Raw genomic sequence first — 11042 nt, 5'->3', positions numbered from 1 at the left:
GTATTGCAGGGACAGCTCAGTCTCCTGGTGTGGGTATGTGTTGCACTATAATGCATGGTATGGACTGAGGGAAGTAAGATATAAATAAATAATGCTTGGTATACAGTGATAATACTGACTGAGTGAACTATCCCTGCAACAATGGAGAAATCACCCATGGGAGTGGAGGAGAAGCATTATACAGGTATATTTAGACCACTCTCCTCCATCTTCCTTTTGGGGAGCAGAAAAGGGACTGAAGGACGTTTGTACAACCTGGCAGCTCCACCGCCCCATCACAGGAAGGCATCCCTCTCCAGTACCAAGCCAGTCTGATAAGCACTTCACTACACTTCGTTCTACCAATCCTCAAAACTTGCACGGTGTCTGAAAAAGAGAAGCAGATCTTAGAGAATTACTAAAAAACAATGCAATAGCAGTGTACTTTAATAGCTAATTATACTATTTCTTTCTATTTATTTATAAGATCCAGTTCTTTACTAGCCCTGTTTATATCTCATCCAAGTCTTAATTACCCCTAACTTACGTCTCATATAATTCTTTATTACACCATATTCCATCTCATCAAATTCTTTCTTATCCCATAAGGAGCATAGAGGCCCAGGGCTGGGGTACTTAGTTTAGATGTAAGGCGAGTTAGCAGTTCCTCTCCCCCAAGTGATATGAGAATAATAAATCCACAATCATTTCTCGGATATAAATCCTTTCGAGCCACAATGAACTGGAACATCTTAACCCATTAGAACATCACTTGTCCATTTAGTTACATGGATTACTACCCAACACAGTCACTGGTTTCCTGGGCTGCAACACTCCATTTGGCTTATCACTCTGTGTGGTCACCTGAAAGTTTCTACATCAAGTTAGTGGATGATAGGCACTCCTGTTAACTCGAAATCTATCTATTTACAACCAGGTGCCTTAACTCCATAGGGAGTGGCCACACACATATTACCTCCATGTCACTCTGTCCCCTGTCATTTTGCTGCCCTCTTCCCAACTTACACCTTCCTCTCTCATATACCTCTCTACTTCATTTCTCTTTTTCATCCTCAGTCTCTCCCTCCCTCTTCCCCCTTCCATCTCACTCACACTCTCCTAGTTAGTCTCTCACTCTCCATCCTCTCAACATGGCCAAACCACCTCAGTGTATTGCTCCTAACGTTTTCAGTCACATCCACAATCACATCACAACGCCCCTTCACTTCCTCATTGGTCAGTCTGCCTCTCCAAGTAACTCCACAGACTCCTCAAAGAACTCATTTCCACTGCTCTCACTCTTGACTTGTGTCCTTCCAGCCAGGTCCAAGCTTCGCTTCCATATGTTAGAAAAAAGCTAAGCTTGGACCTTGCTGGAAGGACACAAGTCAAGAGTGAGAGCAGTGGAACAAGAGTTTTTGAGAAAAGCATGTGCAGTTACATGGAGAGATGGACTGACAAAACACCCCCTAAAATGCCAACAGAGTGGATTAATCTCCCCACTCCATGGCACTGTTCTAAGCCGAGTAAACTGTTAGGAAGCTGCAAAAATAAAATATATGATTTAATAGTTTAAGCAGCTTTTTCAAAACATTATTTTTGCCATTAAGTCCACCGCAAATTCCTGGAAAAAACGCCTATTAAAGTGACATTTTGCCTACACAGTTGATCTGCCAGCTTCCCCAACTTACAGTATTGTACCAACAGTGGCAGCAGCTGGAATAACGAAATCACTGAGGGATATATGGATAAGCAGCCAGTTGTGCCGACTGGTTATACCGATGCCACCACATGAAGGCATGCCTCTTCAGCACCAATGCCTGTATAAAACTGTGTCATATAACTCACACAAAGGCCATGCCCCAGTAGACAAAGTTGAAGATGATGACGATGACAGGGATGAGAACACGACTGGCTAGGAAGATGGCAAGACTGAATGTCAGGCTGGGTGTTGATGTGTCTGAATCCCTGGTTGATGACTTCACCTTGGATGTACAGAAAATATATTAATGAAGAGAGCGCAAGAGAGAGAATACACATGTACCTCCGTAACTAGATACTGTAATTATGCTGTATATTTTCTCACCTCTTTCATCTCCCTCCCCTCCCTACTTCCCATCTTCACCTCTTCCCTTCCTTCTGCCCTCAATTAAAATTTTCCTCCTCCTTTCCTCCTCCCACGTCTTTCCTCCTTCCAACCTTTCCTTCAACCAATCCTTCCATTATATCTTTCCACTCTCTTCATCTCTGCCTGTTTCCCTTCCCCTGCCCATCTATCTTTCTCCTCCATCCTTTTTTCTTTCTCTTTCTTCGTCTCCTCGCCCACTTCTCCCCACCAGCCTTCTATACCGCCCTCCCCTTCTCTCCTTAACCCCTCACCTGGACAACTGAGCCCCTTTTGGGTCGGAGGGGGGGCAGGGAGGTGAATTCAACAGCAGTCTGCAGGATGATGATGGTGAAGATGATCACAATGGAGAAGAACAGCCACAGGTCTACGTGCTTCAGGTAGGAGGTCTTGGGCAGGGCGTTGGATGTCTGGAGGGAATGGAGGGAAGTAAGAGGGAGGGAGGACTATAACAGATATTTGGTACCACAAGGTAGTCCAGTGGTCCTGTTAATACTTGCTACCTGACTGGCTTCACTTACATTTAGCCTGTTCATATATTTTTTGACAAAGTAAACGAAGTAGAGGGGAAGAGGGTTAACAATCTACTGTATGTGTTTCAGGTTGGACACACTGGGGCGTGGAAGAAAGAATTAACAGACAATCTCTGTACCATAAACAATTATGTGTGAATGAAAGAAGTAGAAACAGAAGAACAAGTGGAAGGGACAGAAAACTGGGTAAATCAGTAGGTCAATCCCATATTTTCCCCTTAAGAGGTATAAAGGCCCTTCTAGGCTATCTTAGTCCAGCACATACAGGGGTTGGTGGCCAGCCTTCTTTCTTGGATGGCAAATGTGATTAAAAAAAAAAAAAAAAAAAAACTCATCATTGGGAATCAAACATGGCTGTCACTCCAACCTGGGCAACCCAAACCACCATTCTCTCTAATACCCGGGTGTAAAGCAACAACAGAACAAGAAGGACAGTATGAGTGATGATGATGCGAGGCTGGAAGCTAACGAGGAAGAGAGAGAAAATGAACATTAAAACCTTAACAATTACAAAACTTTTACCCGCATGTAAGGCAGAGAGAACGAGAAGCGCAGTAAGAGCGACACTGATGCACGGTTCGGGGATGGCAGGGATGAAGAGGGGGCAGAAAAAAAAGACAGACAGACAGACAGCAAAACAACAGGAATAACTAACAACCATTACGTCTATTACCTGAGTGTAAAGTGAAGAAAGAACGAGGAGTGCAGTAAGAGCAACAATGATGCGTGGCTGGAAGATGGCGGGGTTGAAGAAGAAGGTGCAGTAGGCGGTGAGAATGAGGAGGGCAGTGGGGATGTAGAGGGTGAGCAGGTAGAACTCGTAGCGGCGAGAGAACTGCACTTGCACTCTGACGCAGGAAAAATTATCCTCTTCCTCGGATTGCATCCTGATCCCGCCTGGAGGTGAGAGACAGAGGGAGGGAAGTGAGAGATAATGGCTTGAAAAATAGATCCAGGTGGCAGAGAAAAGGTAAGAAAATGTACACTGAATATTGCATGACCTTCATGATGTCACCATTGTTCTATTTTGCTCTCAAGTCCTCAGCAGTAGTGGTAGTACTTGCAACCCCAGGCTCATCTAAATATGACCCAAAGGATTGCAGGATGAAGCTTCCCCCCCTCCCGCAATCCACCATCATCCTTTTAGGAGATAGGGAGGAAGCTGAGGGACATCTCTATGACCAGGCAATGGAACAAACCAGTTATATCAGTGCCACCGCAAGAAAGCAAGTTCACAATATTTTACAGCAACATTTTTCATAGAGATGAAGTTCACATGATTAATACGAAAAGTCACTTCAGTATGTGGTAAACCAAAACAAAAAACCGTGTGATCTGACAAAGTGTGGTTAGTGATTATGAGCTGTGTGGTGTGAAATTCAAGGTGATGTGTGGGAATACAACTTTGGTAGGAGGTGGGTGTGAAAAAGACAGTACAAAACTTACTAATCACTGTACTAGCCAGGACTCGATCATAGGCCCAATGCACTACAATCACACAGTGCAGACCACAAAGCAAAAGAGGCACCCCATGCGCCTGGTGACTACATGGGCTTACACATGCACAATAACAGGCAGTTCCCATTGTCCCTGCGCTGGGAGGTAGTACCATGGGCGTGGTGTGCCTGATACCTGACCTTGCACAACACTTCCAGGCAGGGAACTTGACCTCATTTGCAGTGCTGAGACTACTGCATACACGAACCTCCTCTACACAAGTACAATCTATTCACTGGGGTAAGCCGAACTCATTAGCCTTGGAAGTTGGCCTAGGTGACAGAAGTGACAGAAAACTCAAAATTTCAAACCCCAAGTCGTCAGTAAAGGTTGACGACAGTAAGAGCACATAATCATTTAAAAATAACTTGTTCATTCCACTTGTTGGTGGGACTCCGTTTGGTACTGGATACACATGGCACCCAGTATCAGTCAATTGCCATCAACACAGGAAAAATGGCATACACTGGCACATACAGCCAAGTCTTTTAAAAAAACATATACATAAAAGCGATAAGGTGTGAGATGCGGTCAGGGGTTATGAGCAGTGTGATGTAAGCTCAGTGCTGAATGGTGTGAACTCATTGGTGACGTGCTGTGAAGTGCAAGAGTAAATTAAAGAGTACTGAAGAATGATGTGCTCCGAGATATAAGGGTAAAACTAAGGTAAGGTGGTTTGGTTACGTGACATACGTATGGTGTACTCAACAAGGTCCCGCCTGCCCGTGTATGTGGCATTAGCAGGCACTAGGCGCAGGTAGGAGGATGAGGCAGATGTTAGCCGGAACACCATCTCACACACCTGCAACGCCACACACCCTCACACACTTGTCATACTGTATTATGCTGTTCATTTTAACTAGGCATAAAATGGCATTTTACCTTCTTAAATGCTCAGCTGTAACAAGAGAATGACAGTAGAATCTGGTACTAATCACGAAGTTCTATGGTAAGGACGTGGAGCCATAATATTGTTTTAATCTGCCATGGAGCTACAGGAAATAAGCTGCAAAATGTTGAAAATTTCTGCCTAGTTAATACTGAACTCTACCCACAGGAGTCTCCATCATAGATACATCACGTAGAGCCATAGCATTGCCCTTTTCTGCCACTGAGCCACATGAAATAAGCTGCAAGAGGACGAAAATCTAGGTCAAGGTCGGCTGAAAGGGCCACGGAAAGCCTGCTAAGTTTACAAGAATACTGACCTGAGAGTCGAAGGGAAACATGGCCAGGTCAAAGTCGCAGGTGTAGGTCAGTGTGTGCAGGTGGGTACTCTCCAGGCTATTCTCTCTCCCGGGGAAGATGTTCACTGTGGCCAGAGAACAGGAAAGAACATAATCAATATATTATTCTCACCAGCATCATCATATCGTCAATCAATCAACAATCATCACTATTATCATCACCATCATCAATCATCACTGTTATCATCACTATCGTCCTATCTTTTTTTTTTCTCATTATCATCAATCAATCAACAAAAACGTATCATCATTATCATTATGGCCTTTTGCCTCAACATTATCAATCCATCAACCAATCATCACTATCATCCTGACCCTTCCTCACCACCATCAATCAATCAATCAGCTACTCAATCATCATCAATATCATCCTCAACTCTTTCCTCAACATCATCAATCAATCAATCAACCAATCATCATCACTATCATCACCATCATCCTGACCTCTTTTCTCTTCTTCATCGTCATCATCATCATCATCATCATCATAACCTTTTTTCCCACCTACGGATGGGGTGAGGTGGATTCCAGATACAAGGAGGGAGAAAGTATACAAAGCAAAGCTAGAGGTGGTGAGGAACAGATGAGATGGAGGCACAAGAAGAGAACAGCTCAACAAAAGATGGCAACAAGGACAGGAAGGGGGAGAGAACGAAGGAAAAAAAGAGATAAATGATGAAGAACGGGAGAGAAATAAAAGATAAAAGCAAAGAGGAGACAGAAGGAAGTGTGTCAGGCTCTTCGTCTGTTTGTCTGTCTGCCTCACCCTCTCCATGCATGCTTTCCTCCCTGTCTGCCTCACCCTCTCCATGCATGCTTTCCTCCCTGTCTGCCTCACCCTCTCCATGCATGCTTTCCTCCCTGTCTGCCTCACCCTCTCCATGCATGCTTACCTCCCTGTCTGCCTCACCCTCTCTATGCATGCTTTCCTCCCTGTCTGCCTCACCCTCTCCATGCATGCTATCCTCCCTGTCTGCCTCACCCTCTCCATGCATGCTTTCCTCCCTGTCTGCCTCACCCTCTCCATGCATGCTTACTTCCCTGTCTGCCTCACCCTCTCCATGCATGCTTTCCTCCCTGTCTGCCTCACCCTCTCCATGCATGCTTACTTCCCTGTCTGTGTGTCTGCCTCACCCTCTCTATGCATGCTTACCTCCCTGTCTGCCTGCCTTACCCTTATGCCTACCTTGTCTACCCACCTGCCTGATTCACTCTGTCTGTGCAAGCCTATCTCCTTATCTGCATGCCTGCCAACCTACTCACTCCCTGTGTGTCCATGCCTGGGTCCTGCCTGCTGGCCTCACCCTCTCTGTGCCTATGCCGGGGTCCTGATGCAGGAAGGCCTTGTCTGAGCCCCGCCAGTCTGGCCCCACGCCCCATTCCAGTAAACACATTGCCCTGGGCATTGCTGAAGAACACAGTTGGGTACCACAGGGCCTCCCGCTCCTCCAGGGGTACTAGGTTCAAGCTCGGGTCAGCCTTGAGGTTGAGATAGTCCAAGCGCAGGTCATGCCATCGCAGTGCCACCAGGACACGTGCCACCAGGGTGAGGTCCTGTGTCACGATGGATGGAAAGGAGAGCAGGGTCAGCCTCAGATGGATTGGCAGGGGGTCAGTGGATGTAAGCGATGGAGGCGGGATGGTGCGACTGTAGCCCTTAGGCACATGTATGATGCTGCACCTAGAATTTGAATATTTAAAAATTAGGCCAGACTTGGGTGTGGTGATGGGGGTCAGCATAGTTCAAAAGTGGTTGTGGGATGATGAAACAGTAACCACTTTACCTCTGATGATGTAGGATATTTTCACTGCAGTACTTTATTCTAGTTAATGCCAGACAAAAACTGTGTAGATTAAGAAGGGATACCTATCCTCTAAAATAGGTAAAAATAGCCATCAATAACCCTTTCATGCCACAGGTATATTACTATTTCATCTGGTATATACCAGCAAGTGTCTTCGACATGTAAGTGGGTTTCCAATATGGCACACCCGATTCCATCAGTGGCATCAGCACAGTGTACACGGTCACAGTGCAGGGTAAAGTCATTACAGGGATCCTTCCTTATGTGAATACAATTAACCATGAATAAAATACACCTGTGCAGGTAAGCAGAAAGAAATATCGACATTAACACACCTGGCTTCATCACTGGCATCAGCACAGTGTACACGCAGGTCACAGCGCAGGGCAAGGTCGATGCAGGTGCCATCATCACAGGTGAACTGTCCCGCCCCACACACTGACAGGGTGAGGCTGACCCCAGACCCACGTTGCACTCCACACACCTCACCACCCCGCACCTCCCACATATGGCTGCCAAACGGATACTGACCTGTCTCCACCGGAGTCCATTTCAGTAGGGCACTTGGCATCTGTATGCACACAAAATGATACTATATTTACCATATACCTGGCTGCAAACACAGATTACTCAGTCATATTTCTCTCCCCCCCTCCTCACTATTTTCCTTTATTCCCTCCCTCTCTCATCTATTTACCTCCTCTCACTTTCTCTTTTATATAAATTATATGTAGTCTACATATTATACATGTAATATATATTAGATATTTATACATACATATATACTGTATACACCCACCTTTAGACTGGTGAGGATCCAAGACATATTACTTGAATCCCAATAAATATCCGAGTGAAAGTGTCCCAGCAATCGTGGTGGCATTTCATGAACTTCGTCCCCTTCTTCCCAAGCATCCCCTTGGTCCAGCTGATACAGGGCATCGAAAGGGGACTCCTCACACATTGCCGTGCCCTTCAGATGCAATGTGGACCTCTCAGGGAACTCACAGGCGACGCAGAAGGCATAGGACCCCAAACATGCAATATCGGACCAACGAGCTGGGAACTGGGAGCCGAGCATAACGAGGCAGTTTTCAATGATCCCACCATTTGGACCGGACCCCCGCCAAGGCCCGAGGTACTCCAGGGTCCAGTTGTTAGCCCAGGACATCCAACGACCCTCATGCTGGATGTCATGGGCCCCTAACCATAAGTAGGATGCCCCCTGACCCCCTGAGCATAAGTCAAACCAGTGTTTTGAGGCCTCATACAGCTGGAGGTTCTCCTGGCGAGACGTTGGGATTACCACAGTGCCTCCCACAACCTGAAAAGAAGAAAAACTTAAGGTCTTCACTATCTGGGGTCTCTTCTAAGTTCCATAAAGTAGTCTGGTAGTAGCATGACTAAACCTTAAAGACATCACTGTAATGAAGAAGTAAACTCCTTCAAGATGGAGATGGTACTTTTATTTTACTCGTGCTCCTTTGTGTTCACCCTTGGGCCACCCAAACATTCATATATATGGTAAGTTTTTGAAAAACAACAAAGTATCAGTCACATCTTAGTCGAACATTTGAACAACATATGAAATTTATTCAAAATAGTTACACAGCTACGAAAACCAAAATTTGGTCCTAACCAAAAACGTGAAAAAAAAAAAAAAAAAAAAAAAAAATGGGTGGATTAAAAACCGAGTTAGGAGTTGTAAGATCTGTTGCAGAAATAAATTATTACCACACAAAATATCTTGAAAATACCTTACACAACTTCATAGCAGCTGGGAGGGAGAGTCTGTTGGGAAAGACAATAAAGCTCCTCGTAGCTGTGGCTGAGGGGCACACTTCCTCTAACCCCCTCACCCTCCACCTCACCTCACCCTCCAGCCTCCACCTCATGTCTGACCACCCTAACGCACCACCTTCATTAAGACTCTGACAAGCGGCTATCTGAAAGAGTGGTTGGGGAATCTGGATGTTACTTATACTATTGCCACTACTACTATTACCACTAAAGCACCACAGATACACCACCACCACCAACAACAACAACTACTACTACTACTATCTTCATTCATTCACCACTCAATCCTTATCTCCCTACCTGGACCATACAGATAGACAGGCAAAAAGACAGACAGTGATAGAGAGTTGCAGGCACCTTTGCAATTGTGGAGTGTGACAATGCAGATGCCCAGTAGTTTAAGTGTGTAATCTCCCCACTGAAGCTCTGGTCTTGCTGGAACCCACCACCCTTCCAGTCCTGCTCCTGGCCTGGGGAGGGGGGAGAGGTGTTAAACTCAGTTTGGTATCACCTGACAAAGATCATTAACCCTTTTTCAGCTCACTCGATGGCCAGGTGTAGTCGCAGTGGAGCTTTAATTTGACTAGTTAAAAGACACAAGCCTGCCTCGTAACTGAAGCGCATCAAATTTTATGCAACCATGATTTAGTATCCAAGTGGTGAGTGGCCCAGCTTTGTTAGATGAAAAAAAAAAAAAGCTATAATGAGTAGTTATGGAAATAAATACTGATCCACTTCATGACAATAAATAACAAGAGACTGACCAATACTCTCAACATCTAACAAAAACGTATGATACGGTATAGCAGGAGCGGAAGACATGACATTAGGAGTGGTTGAACCTCGTAAAAATTAAATTAGATAAGAGCAATTAGTTAGGCAGGTCACACACACACACACACACACACACACACACACACACACACACACACACACTCTCTCTCTCTCTCTCTCTCTCTCTCTCTCTCTCTCTTACCAATAACATAGCTTCCATTAGCCTCTATAACACTGCCAAACGGCTCGGTGTTAAGGGGTGCCACATCAAAGGCTCCCTCCGCTCTCAGTTCACCATTATGGTAGATGGCCCACGATGCTCCCTGGTGATGGTAGGTGATGCAGTAATGTGCCCAGGTGCGCAGGGGCGTCTGGAGGGAAGTTCGCGCCCATGCACTGCGTACTGCAACTCGGTACCCGTTGAGGCGATGGTCTGAGGAAAAGGAGCAAGGTACTGTAGTGATAAAGGGAAGGAAGAAAAATAAGAATGTATGCTAGGTAATTTTAAAACTAAAGAACGGTTCGTTTATCCTTTCCACAACAGTTCTTATATTCATAGATCTCTTATCATTACTCCTTCATTCATCTCATTTCATCTATCCTCCCCTCCAGTAATCCATCCATATATCCATCCATTCACTACACAATTAGCCTAATCGAAAACTAAACAATAACAGATGTATGCTGCCCAGACAGCACAATGGCACCAATCCCTGACATCTGACCCCGACCTGTGACCTTGACCTTTGACTGATCTTTGCCAAAACTGAAGCACTTCTTCCCAGGCCAGCAAACAGTGTAGGTGCTAAGTCTGACCCGAAATGAACCATCAATCATGAGGTATTTTGTTAACACAGATACACACATTACATACATAAAGCACACAGAAATAACTCAATAACACTGTTTTCTATCCACCCTGCATTAACCCAGCGTGATATCGTCCTGGAGTCCGCCGTGATGTGGGACAAACAAGGTCGCTCCTCTCGAGATCTGAGCTGACAGCAGAGACAGTATGACGTGACGGAGGCCATTCTGTCATCCATCCATCCCTCAGTTCCTTCACTTTCTTACTGACCCATCCATCCAACATACTACATACCAAATTTTCCACCTCATTACCCATTTATCTATCCACTGACATATCAAGAGCCGTTTACCCTTCCAACTTCTCATCCACCCTACCCATTCACCATCCAGCCTTCCTTGCACTAACCCATCCTGATTTCGTTGTCCCTGAGGTCAGACGTGGCGTAGGACATAAGAGTAGATTCCTCCCGGT

General features: G+C 45.4%; 1 protein-coding gene across 1 annotated transcript in view; it reads right to left on the bottom strand.

Annotated features, from left to right (window-relative positions):
• Nucleotides 1-338: 338 nt before the first annotated feature.
• Nucleotides 339-11042, bottom strand: part of LOC145405484 (uncharacterized) — a 19101-nt gene continuing 8397 nt past the window's right edge. Inside the window, exons 3-15 of the mRNA XM_080276836.1 lie at nt 10977-11042; nt 9963-10193; nt 9344-9456; nt 8944-9132; nt 7986-8510; nt 7522-7757; nt 6686-7062; nt 5343-5446; nt 4828-4936; nt 3311-3534; nt 2359-2514; nt 1828-1964; nt 339-366 (exon numbers count right to left, since the gene is read on the bottom strand). The exon at nt 10977-11042 is cut by the window's right edge and continues 153 nt beyond it. Of these exons, the coding sequence (XP_080132962.1) occupies nt 339-366; nt 1828-1964; nt 2359-2514; nt 3311-3534; nt 4828-4936; nt 5343-5446; nt 6686-7062; nt 7522-7757; nt 7986-8510; nt 8944-9132; nt 9344-9456; nt 9963-10193; nt 10977-11042 (2495 nt within the window). The remainder of the gene's footprint in view (nt 367-1827; nt 1965-2358; nt 2515-3310; nt 3535-4827; nt 4937-5342; nt 5447-6685; nt 7063-7521; nt 7758-7985; nt 8511-8943; nt 9133-9343; nt 9457-9962; nt 10194-10976) is intronic.

The sequence above is a fragment of the Coenobita brevimanus genome, chromosome 67, assembly GCF_032717465.1.
Source record: "Coenobita brevimanus isolate Jiangsu-jjx chromosome 67, ASM3271746v2, whole genome shotgun sequence".
Lineage (NCBI taxonomy): Eukaryota > Metazoa > Arthropoda > Malacostraca > Decapoda > Coenobitidae > Coenobita > Coenobita brevimanus.
The sequence above is the reverse complement of the archived record's forward strand: the minus strand, read 5'-3'. Positions and strand labels throughout refer to the sequence as shown.